At 50.6% G+C, this 19012-nt stretch overlaps 1 protein-coding gene across 2 annotated transcripts in view; it reads left to right on the forward strand.

Moving 5' to 3' along the window:
* Positions 1-16551, forward strand: part of OTUD7A (OTU deubiquitinase 7A) — a 386443-nt gene extending 369892 nt beyond the window's left edge. The window contains exons 12-14 of one of the 2 annotated variants that reach the window (XM_031002375.3): positions 4381-4495; positions 4669-4753; positions 7224-16551. In XM_031002375.3, the coding sequence (XP_030858235.2) occupies positions 4381-4495; positions 4669-4753; positions 7224-8651 (1628 nt within the window). In that variant the 3' untranslated portion in view covers positions 8652-16551. The remainder of the gene's footprint in view (positions 1-4380; positions 4496-4668; positions 4754-7223) is intronic. The other variant, XM_031002376.3, reaches the window with a different exon arrangement.
* The last annotated feature ends 2461 nt before the right edge of the window (positions 16552-19012 follow it).

Here is a 19012-nt window from a genome sequence, read left to right on the forward strand (position 1 = left end):
AAAAACTCTTTATGTCTTCTTCATGTTTCAGAGATATTTTGGCTGGGTATAGAATTATAGATTAACAGTTTTTTTTTTTTTCTTTCAGCACTTTAAAAATGTCACTCCATTATCTTCTGGCTTACCTGTTTTACCATGAAAAGTCTGTTGTAATTTGTATCTTTGTTTCTCTCTGTATAATGTATCCTCTTTTTTCTCTGGCTGCCTTCAAGACTTTCTTTTTGTCTTTGGGTTTCAGAAGTGTTAAGATGCTATTATAGGAATATTTGTGGTGTTGTTACTTTTTCTGCTTGATGTTCTCTTAGTTTCTTAGATCTGTGTTGATGGTTGTCATTAATTTTGAAAAATTCTTAGCCATTATTTCTTTAAAATTTTATTTTGCATTGTTTTTTCTCTCTTCTGGGATTTCATTTACACAGAACTTAAGGTGCTGATATTGTCACACAGCTCTTAGATGCTGTGTTCAGTTTCCCACCTCCTTTTTTTCTGTTTCAGTTTGTGTAATTTCTAGTAACCTATCTTGAGGTTTACAGATTCTTTGCTCAGCTATATCAAGTCAACTGACCAGCCCCTCAAAATCATTCTTCACCTCTATTATTGTGTTTTTCATTTCTGGCATTTTCATTTCTTTCTCATAGATTTGTTCTGTATGCTGAAATTAACCATCAAATCTTGCATGGTATCCGGCTTTTCTATTAGTCCTTAACTTATTAATCAGTTATTTTTAATTCGTTGTCTGATAGTTTCAACACCTGTGTCATAGCTGAGTCTTGTTCTATCAACTGCTTTGTCTTTTATCAATGTGTTGGGTTTTTTTTTTTATCTTTCCTTTCGCCTCATAGGTTTTTTGTTGTCGTTGCTGAAAGCCAGGCATCTTGAGTAGGACAGTAAAGACTGCAGTAAATCACTTTTATTCCTGGAAAGAAGCATGCCTTTCCTTTTGCTAGGTTTTTAGAGTCTAGGTTTGGACCAGTCTAGTTATGATAGCCCAGGAAGGTTACCCCCATCCCCAGATCCAGGGATACAGTGCCTGCCTAAGACAGATGCTTAATCAGAGTAACAGAAGATGACCCTTAGTGCACCCAGTGTTTGTTGCCCTACACTCTGCAGTTTAAGCTTTTATTCCTTGGTAGAGGTAGGATGGAAATATCTATGGAGACACTCTCTTAGAATTCCTGCCAGTCTTTTTTGGGAGAACCAGGTAGGTCCTGTGGAGAGGAGCCTGCAGGTGCATGTGAGTTTCCTTTATATCTTCAGCCCCCAGGGTTCCATATTATTTCACTAGCTGATACTGTTCCTTTACCAATTTAACCATTTTAGCTGAATGATTCTTACTGGGGTCCAGCTGAATTGGCCCTTCTTAAGCTCATGTCTGTCTCTCCTTGGAGGCACCTGTCTTTCCTTAGATATTGGATAAGTCGGTTTCCCTGTGACTTCAGCTGTCTGGTGGGTTAAAGATAAGTTGTGAATTTGCAGTTTGACTGGAATGTTTTCATGGTGGAACAATGCTCTTCCAGCTTTTCACATCGGAGACAAAAACCAGAAATCTTGATTTTTTTAGAAAATAAGTACTCAGAATATATTCAGGCTAGCATGAGATGATGCCTATATGTTTCCAGGCTAAAAGACATACAAGAGGCCTTTCAAAAACAGAAACAAAACACCTTTCCGGCCTTTCTAGGCTCATTTTGAAAACAGTTGCTGTTCTAGACATTTACCACCAGAGGGCAAGCCGCTGCATGGCTGCTCCTCACTGGTAAAGCCAGGTTTCCAATAGGGAAATGTCAGGGTGTACAGTTGAGAAGCAGAGGCATCCTGAGCAGCCGCTGCTCACGAGGAGGACCTGTTTTCATGGCCTCCTGGCCGGAACTGTCCCTGGGCTCTGTAGCCCCAGCCCTCACCACAGGCCGCAGTTGACCCTCTGCAGAAAAGCCTTCCTTTGAGCCCCTCGGTGTCTTCAGTTGTGAGCAGGCATGTCCGTAGAGCCTCTCAGTACCTGGCCCTTCACCCCAGCCAGATCTAGGCCGCAAGGCTGCCGGACCCTTCTAGGTGGACAGGCACTAGCCCCTTCAGGGGTATTCCCACCGTGCACTGAAGCCCTGGGCAGCCCAAGGAGTCCATTCCAGCCCTGCTGTTGAGGGGAGGAGTCCCCAGGAACCCCATGATAGGGAAGTGAGGGTGACTGTCTGGGGTGCCGTCTTAGCTTAGGTGGTTTATCTGAAACAAACAAACCAAAATCACAGTGACTTAACACAGTGGAAGTCTAAAAGGAGTGTTCTCAATTGTCAGGCAGCTCTTCAGTGGAGATCTGCTGTCTTCTGCAGGCACCATGGAAGGGGAGTGGGGAGAGGCACCCCCATGCCTGAGCACATCACCCAGCACTTCCTACATTGCTTCTGCCCACAGACCATGGATGCTGCTAGGTGCCTGTTCCCCCTAAATCCTGGGGGCGGGGTGGCTAAGACATGGAGTGGTGGCTGGGCTGATGTTCTCCAACAGCAATTCTACCCTGGGAAGCGGGTGGACAGCCAGACCCAAAATGTCCAAGTTGCACCCACAGGAACTGCTTCTAACAGATTATTCTTGTTCTAGAACAATATTTCCTGAATTTGCTTGATTTTAAAAGCCACAGGAGATGCTTATTTAAAATGTCGCTTTTTGAGTCCCTTTCCTGGACACTTTGGTTTGGCCCATCCATTCATGGGGGCTTGGAACTCCCAAGAGCTGCACTGCTCTATTCTGGGAAACATTGTGGATGGGGAGAGCCTGTGCCACCCCCTGCCCCATGAGTAAGAAGCGAGGCTAACCCCTTCTCTGTTTGTGTAGTGACTCATAGAACTATGGGACAGGCTGCTGGGCACCACCCAAGGGAGACCTGTCCCTGAGCCAGCCCTGCAGCCCTCCTTGGGTGTGTCTGCCCTGCAGCTCAGATCTGGAAAGGGTGGCCACGTCAAGGCAGAACCCAGCAGGCTGCAGCAAAGCCAGGCCAAGCCACCCCTGACCTCTCAAATCAGAGCACTGCACTTTCCAATCCCAAGCCAGATTAATGAAAAGCCCGGAGCTGGTCATTGGTCAGCAAAGCTGCATTTCCCTTATTGGCAGCTTGGGGAAGCTGGAGAAGAAGAGGTGCAGGGGTGGAGAGGGGAATTACTTGCACCCACTTTTCCTCTTAAGCAACACTGGAGGGCAGCATTGAGTCAGTTTTTCCAATTTCTTACCAAATCAAGTTGGTGTTCAGTCTTCGATTTGATCTATTTCCTTGCCTTCTTGTTCTTGCCATGGCACCCTTGCCATGAACCATGGGCACCAGCAAAGAGGCAAAGCAGCTGGTCCAAGGTAGCTGTGCTTCTCTGCTGTGTGTGACTCCCACGTGTGGGGCCTGCAGGGGAGCTAAGTGGAGTCCATGGAGGAGGCTGCTGCTTGTTGCGAGGAAAGACTTGGGGAGACCATCTCCCAGTTCCTCCTGCCCTTGTCCCTGACAATGCCCTTGGGAGGAGTCAACCATGTCACTAGGCACTCCTCTCATCAGGTCCCCCAGCAGCTCAGAAGCTCCTAGAAGATCCCAAACCTGTAGATACCCCCTCCACCCTAGCCCTTCTGGAGTGAGCCAGGATTTCCCACGGGTGGTGAGTTTCACCACAGAAGTTTTGTGATGAGTCAATCCCTCTGAGAAATGACCAGCCAGTGGCTCATCACTGCAATCTCCACCTACATGTGACCTCCTCAAAAGGACCCCCTGACCCCATCCGAAAAAGGCTTCACCATCACTGCCTTCTGCCTGGTGTTTACCCTTCCAGGGCTCATCACCACCTGACATTATGAGATGTTTGTTAACCTGCTTATCTGTCCCCAGCACAGGTGAGCTTCCCACGGGCAGGGGCGGGTGGGTCCATGGGTCCCAGGCACTGATACAGACTTGTGGCACAGAATTACAAACCAGTAGAGGTCAGCAACACCCTTGCTCACCTGACTTGCACATTCGGCCCTTCTCTGGGATGAGACAGGAGAGCTGAGCCCCAGGCCCACCTGCAAGGTGGCCTCCCAAAGTGTGCCTAACCTGCCTAGATCCTTCCTAGAAATAGCAGAAGCAGCAATAGCTTTTTTCCCATTCTGATGCCCAATGGAGTATCTGCCATTGGACAGACCCAAAGAGAGCCAGGGTCCAGGTGACGCTTCCAACTGCTCTCCACTGTCCACAATAAATACGAAATTTTAAAAACTAGCAATAGTGGTTTTGGTCTTCATGCTCCTGCTGGCACAGATCTGTGTAGATGTCCACTCGGTGCATTTGTCACCCGGATACCTGGCTTGGGAATTTCCTTGCCATCCTGCCTGGGGACTGCCGGGGCTACAAGCACGGCTCTGTCTCTTCTGTTCCAGCTGTGATCCCCCTGACGGATTCTGAGCACAAGCTGCTGCCTCTGCACTTTGCAGTGGACCCTGGCAAGGACTGGGAGTGGGGGAAAGATGACAACGATAACGCCCGGCTGGCCCAGTAAGACCCTACTCTGTCCCTTTCCCCAGCGCCCACAGGGAGGGCTATGGCTGGGGCATCCTGGGGAGGGACTGTACCACCCCTGTTCCTCCTGGGACAGCTGGCATGCAAGTGGACTGGGTGCTATAAGGGCCAGCTCAGACCATTTCAATAGGATATTCTTCTCTTGCCAGCCTTATCCTGTCGCTAGAAGCCAAGCTGAACCTTCTGCACAGCTACATGAACGTGACGTGGATCCGGATCCCCTCCGAGACACGGGTGAGCCTGGCTGTGCTGGGACCAGACCTGGCAGCAGGGTCCAGGCTGCTCAGCTCCAGTCTGACCAGGATGCATCCTCCCAAATGCTCCCACACTCTTGCCTGCCCCTGCCCGGCCGCCCACCCCAGCCATACCCACAGCCCAGTAGCTCCCCCACCTCCTTTGACCTAGCCATCCCAGCTGCATGCAGCTGGGGCCACCCTGGCTATGGCTTGAAGTGGCTCTGGCTGGACCTAGTGGCTGTGTACACACATGTAGGCATGTGTGCATGCAAGCATGTGCTCTTGTAAAGGGATTTTTTGTCCCCCTATTTTCTGCAGAAGGAATAAACACGCCCACTCAGAAAACAAGCCACAGGCAAGTCACAACACAAAACTATCTGCTAAGATCAGAACACAATGTGCTGCCGCAGAGCGGAATTAATTATAAACTGTGTGGGTCCTCAAAAAAAGCCAGGGAACTGAGAGCGCGATTCCTCGGCGCCCCCTTCCTCCCCTCCCAGAGGCAGCACACTGGTGGGTGGAGCTGGCAGGAAGGTGAGGAGAGGGGCCTATGCCCCATGAGGCTGCCTGCCTCCAGAGGGTCGGGGCTGCCCCTGCTTGCAAACGCTGAGGGATTCGTTTTAAGCATCTGACTGATTGATGTTTTTTGAAATCTCAGTAGTGAACTGCCAGGGGAAAGGATTTGTAAAAAACAGCCTGCAAGTAATTGGTCCTCTCCAGACATTTACTTAGTCTTAAAGTGGGGCTCACAAGGAATCAGTAAAGGAGTGGCATGAGTCAAGGAGTCGGGCGGTGGCCAGCACTTCTCAGTGCTCTCAGACTCCAGCCTCTGCCTGTACATCATCTCCCAGGGCTCCATGAGGCAGGGACTGATACCCCATTTTACTGATGGCATAAGTGACAGCCAGTCGATGGCAGTTTGAGTCCTGCGTCTCAAAGGCCTGGAGCACTCTCGTAGTGCTGTGGCTGTTGTTCTTCAGCACCCACATGGGGAGTGATGGCAGCGGCTCGGGATGTAGAATCAGGAGGCTCTCGGGCTGAGAATAGCTCTGCCTGCAATTGCCAGGCCTCAGTGCCCTTATGTCAGATGCAGGGCTCTCAGCAGACAACTGTGGGAAGGGTCCTTCCAGCCAGGGACTCCTGAGCCCGCTCTCAGTGCGCTCCTGCTAGCACCAGGCGCACCTCCCTTCCTGGCCCAGCCCGAGTGTCCACCCTTTAGTGTCTCACGCACCAGTCTGAAACACTTCACACCTTCCTATCCCAGGTGGGAAGGGGAAAGGAATTTCAGAGTGGGAGGTGGTGAGGGTCAGTTCTGCCCACCTTTGCTTCGGGGTGACCTGGTCACAGGAGAGTCACCGACTCTTGAACTTGCTTGAAGGGTTTGAGGGGGGGACAAAAATTAAGTGGGAGAGCAATGGGCCTTCTCCCAGGCTCATCCCCTGGAAGCCAGGGACGCCTGTTCAGGTATGAGCACCAGTTCCTGCAGCACCCAGCGGCCAGCATGATAGGCCCTGCCTCTCGTCCAATGACACTCGGTCAGAATTCTCTCCTCACCCAGGGAGGTCCCTACAGAGAAGTAGTAGGTGCTGCCTGCCTCTCTGCTCTCCCACCTCTTTTCTTAGGTTCCCCCCACCCCAGATATGGTCGTGCCCCCCTCAGACTGGTTGACCTCATCAGTGGGTCTCATCCAAGAAGTGCTCCCCAGCGTCACCCCACCCCACCCAGGGGGACTTTTCTGGGAATGGGAACATCTTTTTTGCTGAGCGCAGGCCTATTTCAGAATCCTCCTCAATTTAGCATTCCACCTTGCCAAACTGAGTGAGAAAGGAACTCCTGAAGCGATTTGGCATCCCTGAAACAAGGGGGTGTTTGATCCAAGATCCGATGAATGAGGTTGAGTGCAAGGTTTCTGTCCCATGCCTGGCGTGAGGTGAGACATCTTTTCAGAGGAGACACTTCTGTGCAGGCCCAGTGTCCTCCCCACCTGAAGGCCTCCATCCTTCCAGAGGCCAGCCTGGGACCTGTGTCTGGTCAAGCAGGCGGCCTTGCCAGTGGGGGAAGGCCAGAGTCTGAACCTGACCGTTCTAAATTGTGACAAGGCTCTGGGGACCAAGACCAAGTGGGGTATCTGCACCCTGCTACAATACCCCACTCAGGGTTCCAGGGTACCAAGTACCTGAGGTCCCCCAGAGAGAATGAGTACACCCCAGCTTCCCCGGCCAGAAGACACATGCAGATAAGAGGTCCCTACATCCTTTTACTACCGCAGCAGATCAGAGCCCACTCCTATCCGCTCCTTCAGCACCGCCCATCCGGATGTCATAGTCACCAGAGCGACAGTGGGGACTGGGACAGTGAAGGTCGAGGGCCCTAGCCTCGGCAACACAGGGGCAAGGTGTGTCTTCCTCGCTGGCGCGTGGACAGCTCTTCTCTAACCACCTTCGATCCGGCCCTCCCTCTCCACACAGGCGCCCCTGGCACAGCCGGAGTCTCCTACGGCCTCGGCAGGGGAGGACGTGCAGTCCCTGGCCGACTCGCTGGACTCGGACCGCGATTCGGTGTGCAGCAATTCTAACAGCAATAACGGCAAGAACGGCAAGGACAAGGAGAAGGAGAAGCAGCGCAAGGAGAAGGACAAGACGCGCGCCGACTCCGTGGCCAACAAGCTGGGCAGCTTCAGCAAGACGCTGGGCATCAAGCTGAAGAAAAACATGGGCGGCCTCGGCGGCCTGGTGCACGGCAAGATGGGCCGCGCCAACTCCGCCAATGGCAAGAACGGGGACTCGGCCGAGCGGGGCAAGGAGAAGAAGGCCAAGTCGCGCAAGGGCAGCAAGGAGGAGTCTGGTGCGTCAGCCAGCACGTCGCCGTCGGAGAAGACCACGCCGTCGCCCACAGACAAGGCAGCGGGCGCGTCGCCGGCGGAGAAGGGCGGTGGGCCGCGGGGCGACGCCTGGAAGTACAGCACGGACGTGAAGCTGAGCCTCAACATCCTGCGCGCCGCCATGCAGGGGGAGCGCAAGTTCATCTTCGCCGGCCTGCTGCTCACCAGCCACCGGCACCAGTTCCACGAGGAGATGATCGGCTACTACCTGACGAGCGCGCAGGAGCGCTTCAGCGCCGAGCAGGAGCAGCGGCGCCGCGACGCCGCCACTGCGGCCGCCGCTGCCGCCGCCGCCGCCGCCACGGCCAAGCGGCCGCCGCGCAGACCGGAGACGGAGGGCGCGCCGGTCCCGGAGCGCGCCTCTCCGGGCCCACCCACGCAGCTGGTGCTCAAGCTCAAGGAGCGGCCGAGCCCCGGGCCCGCGGCAGGGCGTGCGGCGCGGGCGGCGGCGGGCGGCACGGCCTCCCCGGGGGGAGGCGCGCGGCGTGCGGGCGCCAGCGGACCAGTCCCTGGCCGCAGCCCCCCGGCGCCAGCGCGCCAGAGCGTCATCCACGTGCAGGCGTCGGGCGCGCGGGACGAGGCGTGCGCGCCGGCCGTGGGGGCGCTACGGCCGTGCGCCACGTACCCGCAGCAGAACCGCTCGCTGTCGTCGCAGAGCTACAGCCCGGCGCGCGCCGCCGCCCTGCGCACCGTCAACACGGTCGAGTCGCTGGCGCGCGCGGCGCCCGGGGCCCTACCGGGCGCGGCGGGGACGGCGGGGGCGGCCGAGCACAAGTCGCAGACCTACACCAACGGCTTCGGCGCTGTGCGCGACGGCTTGGAGTTCGCCGACGCCGACGCGCCGACCGCGCGCTCGAACGGTGAGTGCGGCCGTGGCGGCCCGGGGCCGGTGCAGCGGCGCTGCCAGCGCGAGAACTGTGCGTTCTACGGGCGCGCCGAGACCGAGCACTACTGCTCCTACTGCTACCGCGAGGAGCTGCGGCGGCGGCGCGAGGCGCGCGGGGCCCGGCCCTGAGCGGCGCGGCGCGGGCGGCGAGGTTCTACCTTCGAGGATTTCTTTTCCATTGTGTCGGTGTCTTTTTTACATGCCCTGGTCCACCGGAAGGCCGGCGCCTCCTCTGTCAGTGCCGTGTACGTGTTTGGTCAAACGTTCCTAATGGTGCCTGAACCTACACTGACGCCACTCAGGTAGTAGACGGATAGGAAACAAGTCATACTGTTGGAAGTGGGTGTGCTAGCCTAGCATCTGCCTCGTACCTGTGGAAACTCAATAGCCATTGCAAGAGTATTTTTGTTCCTCAATAAGAGAAATAAAGAAATTCGCAGCCCTTTGTTTTTAGAAGGGAGTGTTTTACATGCTTTTTTTGCTTTTTTTTTTTTTCTTCTACCCTAGCGATGACCTCTTCCAGGTAGCGGTCCCTTGTGCGAGGTTGGTAGTACCTAGGGCTTAGAGCGGGCGCGCACCCGGGGCTGCGGTGGAGGCTCCTCTGTGGGCTCTACCTGCCTCCCATCCCGGGGCCTAGGAGAAGGCGGGTACCTGGCCGCCAGCTGACGCCCTGGTGGTCACTGTGGCCCTTTAGAAACACACAGCTCCATTTCATAAGCAAAACCTCCTCCCCCAGCCCCGGCTCAAGCACCATTCACACTGCCATCCAAGCCGCGGGCGGCCGTGGAAAGGGCACTGGACCACCCGTCTCGCGGGCGCGGTGAGGTACAGCGATGGCTCCCAGTGCCGGGCAGCTCAGGTGACAGGAGCTTTCCAAAGACACCTAGGGTCCAAAAAGCAGGGTTCCCATCTCACAATTTGGATTTGCTCATAGAGGAGCAGATAGGACAGCCTGCTCACATTTCTCCTTTGAAGGCACTTCCACAGTGGACTGTCGCTGGCGGGCCCCTGGGCGGTGACCATCGGTGCCCCGGGAGACAGCGAGGAATTGACCCTTTGGTCACTGTGTAAGCCCCCACTAGGCTGCTGCTCTTTCCAAAGGGAAGGGGCTGGGGGAACCAGGAAGGAAGCCCACCCCCAAACCTGCATCTGTCTGGGTTCAGCCAGGTAAAGGGACTCACTGTGATCGTGGCCCCTCCACGGGGCAGGACGACCCTGCTTCCGTCTCGTGACACAATGAGGGAGCAGCCCGATCCCTGAGCAGTCTCTTTTTTGGTGCCTCCTACATTTCTTGAGGAAAAAAAAAATGTGTCCTTAGCTACCCTGTTTTGAGCAGCAATATGCAGCCTCTTCCTTCCAAGATTACCTCCGGAGAACACCGTTCTTGGCCAAGGACACTGAGGAGCTAAATCTGCCTCACTAAGGAACGAGCTTGTTTCCAAGAAATGAGGATAAGATGGGTAAAATCCTCACTAACAAAGAATACTATAAAACCTGTGAGAGCCTTAGAATAGCTTCTAATAATCCTAGGACAGGAGAAAGCGCCTGGCTTTGCTGTGAGTGTATCCTCAGAAAAAGCAGGAGGTCGACCATCTCTTCACTGGAGCCAGCTTCTCCTCTAGAAACGATGCTTTTTTCCCTAACTAAAGAGCAGCAAAAACGAAAAAAAAAGGTGGGGGGAGGGGATTTTTTTTACTTGTTTGAGAAATTATAATAAAATAATTGAGTATCTCCTGTGAGTAATGCCTTTTTGTTTTTAATTATTCCACAGCAGGTGGAGTTTTCAGTAATTTGTTCAAGTTTTGCATAAGTGGTTCCTTAAATCAAAAATTATTTATTAAATAGGATCTTTAAGAAATTTTTTGAAAGTTTTACTTTTCCTGCTGAACAATATTTTCAATGTGTGGTAATTACTGTACTAACATCCATGTCCCTAATATTACTGGGGTTTCTTTTATTACTCAGAAAACAAAAGTGGTTTTTTAAAAATCTCATGGAGAGGGTCTGTGGCAGCTTTCTGGACTGATTCTTCGTGTCACGCTGAGCAGCTGCTTTGGCATCCAAAGCTGTGGGATCACAGAAAGTGTTGCTTCAGGTGTGGATGCCGGCCACTCCTCATGCTCGTCACTCTTAAAAGATTGAGACACCTAACCTTAAAAATGCTCCAATAATCCATTCAGAAACCAAACTCATATGCACAAGATGTCAAGGAGGCATAAAGTCAATTCTTGCTTGTTTTTTTCATTTCTTAATGTAAAAACAGCCAACCAGAAATTTCTAAAACTGGCTATGCTAATTCAGATATTTTCTTTCTCATGCTATCTGCCAGGTTTGTCTAATTAAAAAAAAAAAAAAAACCAGAATAAAAACAGTCCATTGTAATAGAGGAAAACCTTCCAAACCAGGCAGAGTACGTAATTATCAAAACACCAGGACCTATTCTACCCTTGCATTTCCAAGTTACCTCCACCCATCACCATCTGATGACAGATGTGCCCTAAATAAGAGCCTGAGATAAAGCCACTGGCTGCATCCTGCACCCCAGCTTCTCAATGTGGTAACAAGGCGCCAGACGCCTGTGGACACCTGCTCCAGGCTGATATATTACCACTCAGTCCACATGACTTAGGAATAGCCATTTCCTTTTGTGAGAGAGCTGGATCCATCCTTCCTCTAAACAGTATTAAAAATGCAAAGGGTAGAGAGCCGATGGTCATATTAAATGTGCTAGTCCCGTGCACCGACAGCATGCTCTTTGAGAAGAGGCGTTTAGACCTCGTCCCTGGCCAGAGACCAACTTCAGCAGGCTGGCCAGAAACTATTAAAAACTGTGTTGACTGCATGTGGGCCAAGGGCTTCCCTCATGTTCCATGGCATGAGGGCCCTTTGTGGAGCAGGGAGAAAGGAAAGAAGGTGAGTCCTACCGGGGTGCATGGCCCTGCTGCCCTAGCTGACCCTGCCTGAGAGCAGCCTTCCCCACCTGATCTGGCCACACTTCCCTTTCTAGGAAGGACAGGTGTCTCCAAGGGACTGCAGGTTTCCAGAGGATCCCAGATACTTCTAAACCCCTGCGAAGGTTATTTCAGAAATTTACTTTACATTTCCTGCACATTTGTTATCTGGGTAAATGATTTTTTTAATATATTGTTAAGGGAAGGTGTTTTTCAGTGTATTCTGTTTGTAGATTTTATGCTGTGTTACGTTGAAATTTTACAAGCCAAGTTTAAACTGTACTATAAAAATTATTTTTGTATTATTTTCAGAACATGCCACAGAGCAATATTTTGCACCCGTTATTGTCACAGGGTTGTCCCTTGGAAGGGTAACTGGAGGTGGGAAGGAGCTCCACTGTGGGCTCCGGGGGGTTAAACGTTTTTTGCTGCTTGTTCAAATACCTTCTGAAAGTGGGAATGTATCAATGTCTTTTTTTATTGAAAGCTTGATTTCCTTTTTTCTGTTCATGGATTTTGGTACTGCACCTTTCCTCTTAAATGAATACTTTGTATTCACTAAATTACTGTGGACCTTTTCCTACCTATTACCACCCAGTGGCATTTGAATCTATTACTTTACAAATCGAATGTTTTCCCAAATGATTTAATTTACTACTTCTCGTAGCTTACTGTCAAGAATTGGGGGGGCTGAGGATAAAAGGACTCTCCATGCCCTCCAGGTGCACACCTCAGGGTGTGGACATCCTCCATGCAGCGCCCGACCTGTCTCTGGGGAGGGGTCATGGGCCCATCACCCCCCCCACCCCCCCCCCACTTAGTGTCCACAAACTTATTTTGCGAACTATTCTACTTTGCAAAAATAAACTTAAAATATACTTCCCATTAGTTAAGATAAAAGGGCTGTACTTATCAGTGGTGGGAAATTTGTACAAGAAAAAACAGACTTTTCCAAATCCATGTGTGTAAGTTCCATTCCATGTGAGTCTTTTATTCACTTAGAGACCTGGAGTAAACGCTGAAGGCATCTACTGTATGTTTGGGGCTCCTTTCTTTATGGCCATGATTCTTTTTCTCCTCATCTTGGTGTGGACTTTAAAAATTAAGTACCCCCAGTGTTCTGTCCTTTTTCTTTCCTCAGTGCTTCTAATAAATAAGAAGAAACGTGTTTCTGTGGCTGAGCAAGCCCTGCTGGGCCAGACAGACCTTACCAGCCCTGGCTTCATCCTCGCTGGGCTGCAGAGGCGGCCCCTGCTCTAGTTGAGTCGGTTCTGCTGCCAGCTGAGGACAGACACACCGTATGAAGGGCCTAGAGGTGGCTGGCATGCCAGGGAGCAGGTAGCCCCTTCCAAAACGCCTTAAAGTGGTGGCTCTCTAGAGATCTGAGGCACCACCTTCCCATTTACTCCTGACTCTAAACTCTAGCTGGCCTGTTTTAGTGTGGCTGGCCGGGGCAGTGACCAGCGCTCAGCTTTGTTCTTGTTTAATTCAAGTCCACCCTGTTGCCCGTGTCCTCTCCACAGCTCTGGGTCTGTTGGCCCGGAGTGTATTTCTGCCAGTGCTGCCTCACTGACTCGGGAGTGGGTCCTGGGTAGTTCATGATAGAGAGGCCAGCATATGCCATGGGGAGAGCCCCCCACGCTCACCCCAGGAGGCCCCGCGGCACATCCAGGCTGGACCACTCTGCAAGCTTCTGTCACGAAAGACAGCTCCGGGCACTGTGCAAATTGGCCTGTTAGCAGTTATGCAGGTCCCTTCTTTGCCAAAAGATCTATTGTTCCTCCCCACTGCGCCCCCAGCAGAAAAGAGCGAGGGAGATGCCCTGCAGGGACCCCTTGGGAACAACAGTTATGTGCAGTCTGTGCAGTATGAAGAACTTGGCCCCACCAGGCTGAGCCGAAGACACACGTAATTGCAGAATAGCACTGAAGCCATCATCTCCAACCATGCTAGTAATGTTACTGTTTCTATTTATTTTGCCAAATAATTTGTTGAAAATTGCATTTTTGCTATTTTAATCTTGCCAAAAAAGGGGGCCTCACTAATCCTAATTATGTACATACAGAATGATGCACATTGCTTACATCTTTTTATTCCTCCCAAAGAGCATATCAAGGATATATATATACATAATTTGTTAGTTTAACATAAGGCGAAGAGTACCATTTGGTTTTAAGAGTAAATATAGGCTGAATTTATTCAAGACCAAAGCAACCTATTTAATGAGGACAAATTAGTGAAACCAGCTGTTTTAGAATTTACGGACACTGGAGTGCTACTTGAAACAAAGAAACAGCCTCCCATGGCAGAGGAAAAGCCAGATCCTTACAAAGGCCTCTCCCATCCCAGTACTTCTTCTGCCTGCTGCTCTGCCCTGGGACGTAGGCCTTCCTGCCATTTCTAGTCACAAGCACCCTCCTGCCTCAGGGCCTTTGCACATGCCATTCCTTCTACCTGAACATTCTTCCCCAGAGAGCCACATGGTTCACCCCTCACTACCTGCCAGTCTTTGCTCCAATGTCACCTTTCAATGAGGCCTTCCCTGACTTATTTAAAAGGACAACACACCCCACCCTCCCTCCCTACCCACCTCTCTGCATCTTCTTCTTGTGCACCTATCACCATCTGAGTGCTGCAGATGTTAATCATTCATCCATTTATTTGATTCTCGCCTCCCCATCTCCCATAGACTGTAAGCTCCATGTGGGCAGGAACTTTTATATGTCTTGCTCATTGCTGTATCCTGGTGCCTACAACAGTGCCTGACACATATTAGGCACTGGATAAGTATTTATTGAAAATGGAAATTAAATCAGTAAATTAAAAACTATTAAGAGGCCAGAAAATGTCAATTTCAGCTTTCATCAAATCTAGGTTCTATTATTGTGAGAACTTTAGCTGACCCAGTGACCTGGCTCCTATGGGTACAAGATGGTTAGATACACCGGGCAGCAGCAGTGGCTTCTGTTCACAGACAAGTGAATGCCTGCCCTGCCGCTAGCCCTACCTCACAAATATGAGGCTCACTGTTCGCAGGGGAGCATTTTGGAACCAACTGGGATGAAGACAGTTTTCTGCAGGTAGCTCTTGTAGCCAGATGCACAGTAGTGGGTTCCCATCACTCCATGAGGTCACTGTAGACCTGGACCATTCCAGAGAATCCTTTGCAATCAGTCTTCAGGTGTCTCCCAGTCCTTCCCAGTTCAACACGGGTAGCAGCAGATGGCCCAGCCCAGGGAAAGTCCACCTGACCATTAGAAGGACTCATCCTCCAGCCACCAAAGCAAGGCTGCAGAGGAAGAGGAGCTTGTCACAAACATTAACCGGCTCAGGGCTGGGTAACTGCATTGACAAATTTGGAAGCAGCAGGGCCAGAGAGCCAAGGCCCCCGGGTATCCCCATTGGCCACTGGTGGAGGTGCACTGGAAGGCCAGGGCCTTGACACCACAGAGCCAAGCAACACACACCTCCTTGGGCCCAGGCCCCAGCACGGTGGCCCTCCAGTGCTGGCAGGTGGCCTCACCCACAGCAGGGGAGGCATGGGTCCTCTAGTGACCTTCCTGCCCCTGCCAGATGATTTTCACAACTACCTAACTTTGGTGTTTACTTCTAGGTCCTTTGGCCAAATGCGTTTTCTTCTAAGAGTTGTTGGCAAAATACTGTTACAAGCTTCTTATGGGACTTTTGTCCTACTGTGGCGTGGTTAAAGGCTTTGTCCTTCTGTTTAATTCACTTCCGTGGTTTTGCTGTCATTTCTCTTGATGCCATATTTTCAGGTCCCTCGTGGGAGGGGGCATAAGGTCTCCATCATGACGCCCTTTCTGCAGCTGTCCAGCCAGCAGTGAGTGGGCCCACACATGTGCATTCCTGTGCTTGAATTGCCAAATAAACAGTGTCCCTTTCATTGCTGCCCAAACAGACTGGAGGCCTGCTCCTGCCAGCACTCAGGGAGGGAGTGTGTGCTTCCCAAGAGCCTGCCCCCTTGGCCCATGCAAACTTTCTCCATGGCAGGTGTCCGTGAAGGTCTCCTAGGCCCTATGGGCTGTCCAGCTCTTTGCACACATTCTTCCTGCTTGCAGGAATGGAATCCAAACACCTGATATGGAATGATGACTTGGCAGTGGGGAGTGGGGCAGCTTGTCTCCACTAACTTAGGACCAAAACTAGGAAACTCACTATGAATATGTGTTGGAGATCAGCTGTGGCCTCCAGCCCCCGTACACACAGAGGCAAGCCCCACCTCTGACAGAGCCAGTCACCATTCAGTAGGAGCTTGTCTTCCCTGGGCCCCCAGGTGGGAAAGGCTGGGCTCTTAGTCCTACAAGTAAAGGCGCTGTTAGGAGCAAGGAGCAGGCTCAGCTGGGTCCACAGAGGGACTAAGCTCCTTAGTGACCTGTTACTGCCTCATCTACGGAGTTTGAACTCCATTCACCATCACCTTTGAGAATTTGGCCTTGTTTTAACTAAGGATTGTTGAAGTTAATTATAACAAGGGACCATCCTCACCCTGTGTTTGCTTTGTTCCATTAAACGTGCGTTTGGCCTAATGAAGTCAGTGAATGTTCCTCTTTCTTTTTTCTTTTTTGGTTTCTTTGACTGATTTTTGCATGATATATGTTGCTTTATTTCTCCCATTTTCTTTGATTACTGTGGACAAAGGAAAACACTGAGGCAAAAGTAGGTCGTCAATCACATTACTTTGACCCAGTTGTGCAGAACCCCTTTCTACCTGCAGGTGTTAATTCCAATTCAATGCAAATATCCTTTTCAATCCGGTCCATTCTTGGAGAAGAAACCCATTGTAAGAGCTGTCTTCTGTGGTTGGGATATTACTTTGTAAAGTATTAAAGCACTAAACCAGTTTTTGCAATATGTAGTAAATCTTGCTTTCATTTTGGAAAACTTCCAGTAATGACTACTGCACTTTTTATAGAAGAATTGTATTTAATTTCTTTCTTTTATGAAAGATTATTTCAAGTAAAAATAGCTCTGTAATCTGTGTGACATGGCTTCTCCATTACCTGACACAGAGAGAAGCTTTGATGCCTACTCAATAAAATTAACATGTTTGTAAAGTATTGGTTGGTCCAATTATTTGCCCACTGACTCCTGTGTTCTTGGTAAAATGCCATCTAAGAAAAGCTTTATTGCCAAGAGGAAGAGGACTATATCAGACATCCATCCATACCAGTTTTGTTTTGTTTAAGTGTTTTCCCAGCCAGATGAGATGTAAACCCAGTTGTCACCATTTCATTCTCTTTTTTTTTGTTTGAGACGGAGTCTAGCTCTCTGTCACCCAGGCAGTGGTGTGATCTTGGCTCAGTGCAATCTCTGCCTCCCAGGTTCAAGTGATATTCCCCTGCCTCAGCCTCCTGAGTAGCTGGGATTACAAGTGCGCACCATCATGCCCAGCTAATCTTTTTTTGTGTGTGTGTGTTTTTAGTAGAGACAGGTTTTCACTACTCTGTTGTTGGCCAGGCTGGTCTCAAACTCCTGACCTCAAGTGATCCACCTGCCTCAGCCTCCCAAAATGCTGGGATTACAGGCGCGAGCCAGTACGCCTGGCCAAGTTTCATTCATATAAGAGAACAATAGTTTCTCTCCTTTCTAAAATGACCATGACACATTCTATCTGGATGAAAGCTGTATTTAGTCTGTTTTCACACTCCTGATAAAGACATACCTGAGACTGGGTAATTTCTAAAGAAAAAGAGGTTTAATGGACTCACAGTTCCACGTGTTTGGGGAGGCCTCCCAATCATGGCAGAATGCAAAAGGCACGTCTTACGTGGCAACAAGCAAGAGAGAATGACAGCCAAGTGAAAGGGGAAACCCCTTATAAAACCATCAGATCTCATGAGACTTACTACCACGAGAACAGTATGGGGGAAACTGCCTCCATGATTCAATTATCTCCCACCAGGTCCCTCCCACAACACATGGGAATTATGGGAGCTACAATTCAAGATGAGATTTGGGTGGGGTCGCAGCCAAACCATATCAAAAGCTGAATAGGGTTGTCCTTAACATGTCTTCACCAGAGGTTGCAACCATAAGCAAGAGAATGGCAGCTGGGAGCATAGAGGAGGAGGAGGAGGATTTTGCCGTGAATTTTTATCTGTGAGTGCTCTTCTGTGGAGGAGAGGCACTGCCTCTGTAAAAGAAAGAAGCCCCCTCAGGAGGCTGTGGGTGGGGTCCAGGCCACAGGCCTATCTAAAGAAGGTGTGATGCACCCAGGACTCAGTCCCAACCGACTGTGTGCCATGCACTGGGACAGTGACGGAGGAGGTAATGACAGGGTCTCACGCACTGAATAGGCATTATTGGGGGGTGGCACATTCTGTGCCTAGTGGAATTCAATCCATGCAGCAACCCTGTGAGATAGCAAAATCTCTGTGTTGTAGACAAGAAAAGTAAGGTTTGGCGAGGTAAGTCGTAAAGCCAGGATTCCAGCTCAGGTGTGTCTGGCATGAGGGTCTGTGCTCCCAGCATCAGAGTACATTGTCATCCTAAGGAATGGGCAAGGCCCCTGCCCAGGAGGAGCTCAGAGTCTGAGGGATGGTGACACACAAGTCCATCCGGCTCCAGGTTGGGGGTGAGTTAGCACAGATGGGAGAAGGACAGGAAAGATACCTGGCGGGGCTGTGGGATTTGCTGGAGCCATGGCCACTACATACCCATGGAATCCTGTTAAGGCCAATGGGACCATCCGTTTCTGGCTCTAATGTTTTTTACACGAGGAAATAGGAAACTGTTCTTAGTTTGTTCAGGACAAGCAGAGAATCCCATATGAAAGACAAAATACTGCATTTGAAGCTTTGAAACGTGCTTGGAAGACTATATAGGATGGTGGTAGGAACCCTGGATTGGGCTGGCCCCAGAATTGACCTTGAGGAAGGCATCTCACCCCTCCAGCCCCAGGTTTCTGTTCTGTAAAAAGCGACTCAAGGCTCTTGAAGTTTCCCCACCAAATCAAAAAATCTGTGTATTATTTAGAAAAACAGAAGTCACCTCAGTTATTTTGACAGAGAATTTAATATAGGAAACTAGTCAAGCAGGTATTGGAAGCCTAAAAAACACAAAAAGGAGACATACAGGTCCCACGGAGAGAACATACAGGAAGCAGCTTCCTCACAGGGTCAGGGGCAAAGCAAAGAGGGCATGTTGTTAAAATCCACAGGCAGATAGGGCGGGGCTCCACCGCATTGAGGTCAGACCTTTGAAAAGGGAGCTCTTCCCAGCTGGTGCCTGTGCCTCAGGAGGCCAGAGGAGGAGGCTCACAGTGCTAGGCTCAGATCACCAGGGAGGGGTTGCCGGTGTCTCAGTAGAGGCTGTGATTTGGCCGCTTCTTTCCTGTGGGGGGAAAAATGAAATTGAAACAAACTGCAGCTAGCAAGTGAAGAGCTGTTGCTAAGATAACATTGAGAGAAACTGGAAGCAAAAGGAATGAGCAAGTCCTTATGTGTCTTGACCCACCTACACACATGCATATATATGCATGTATGCATGTATGAACGTACATGTATGTGTGTATACACG

This window comes from Gorilla gorilla, chromosome 16 (assembly GCF_029281585.2).
Source record: "Gorilla gorilla gorilla isolate KB3781 chromosome 16, NHGRI_mGorGor1-v2.1_pri, whole genome shotgun sequence".
Taxonomy (NCBI): Eukaryota; Metazoa; Chordata; class Mammalia; order Primates; family Hominidae; genus Gorilla; species Gorilla gorilla.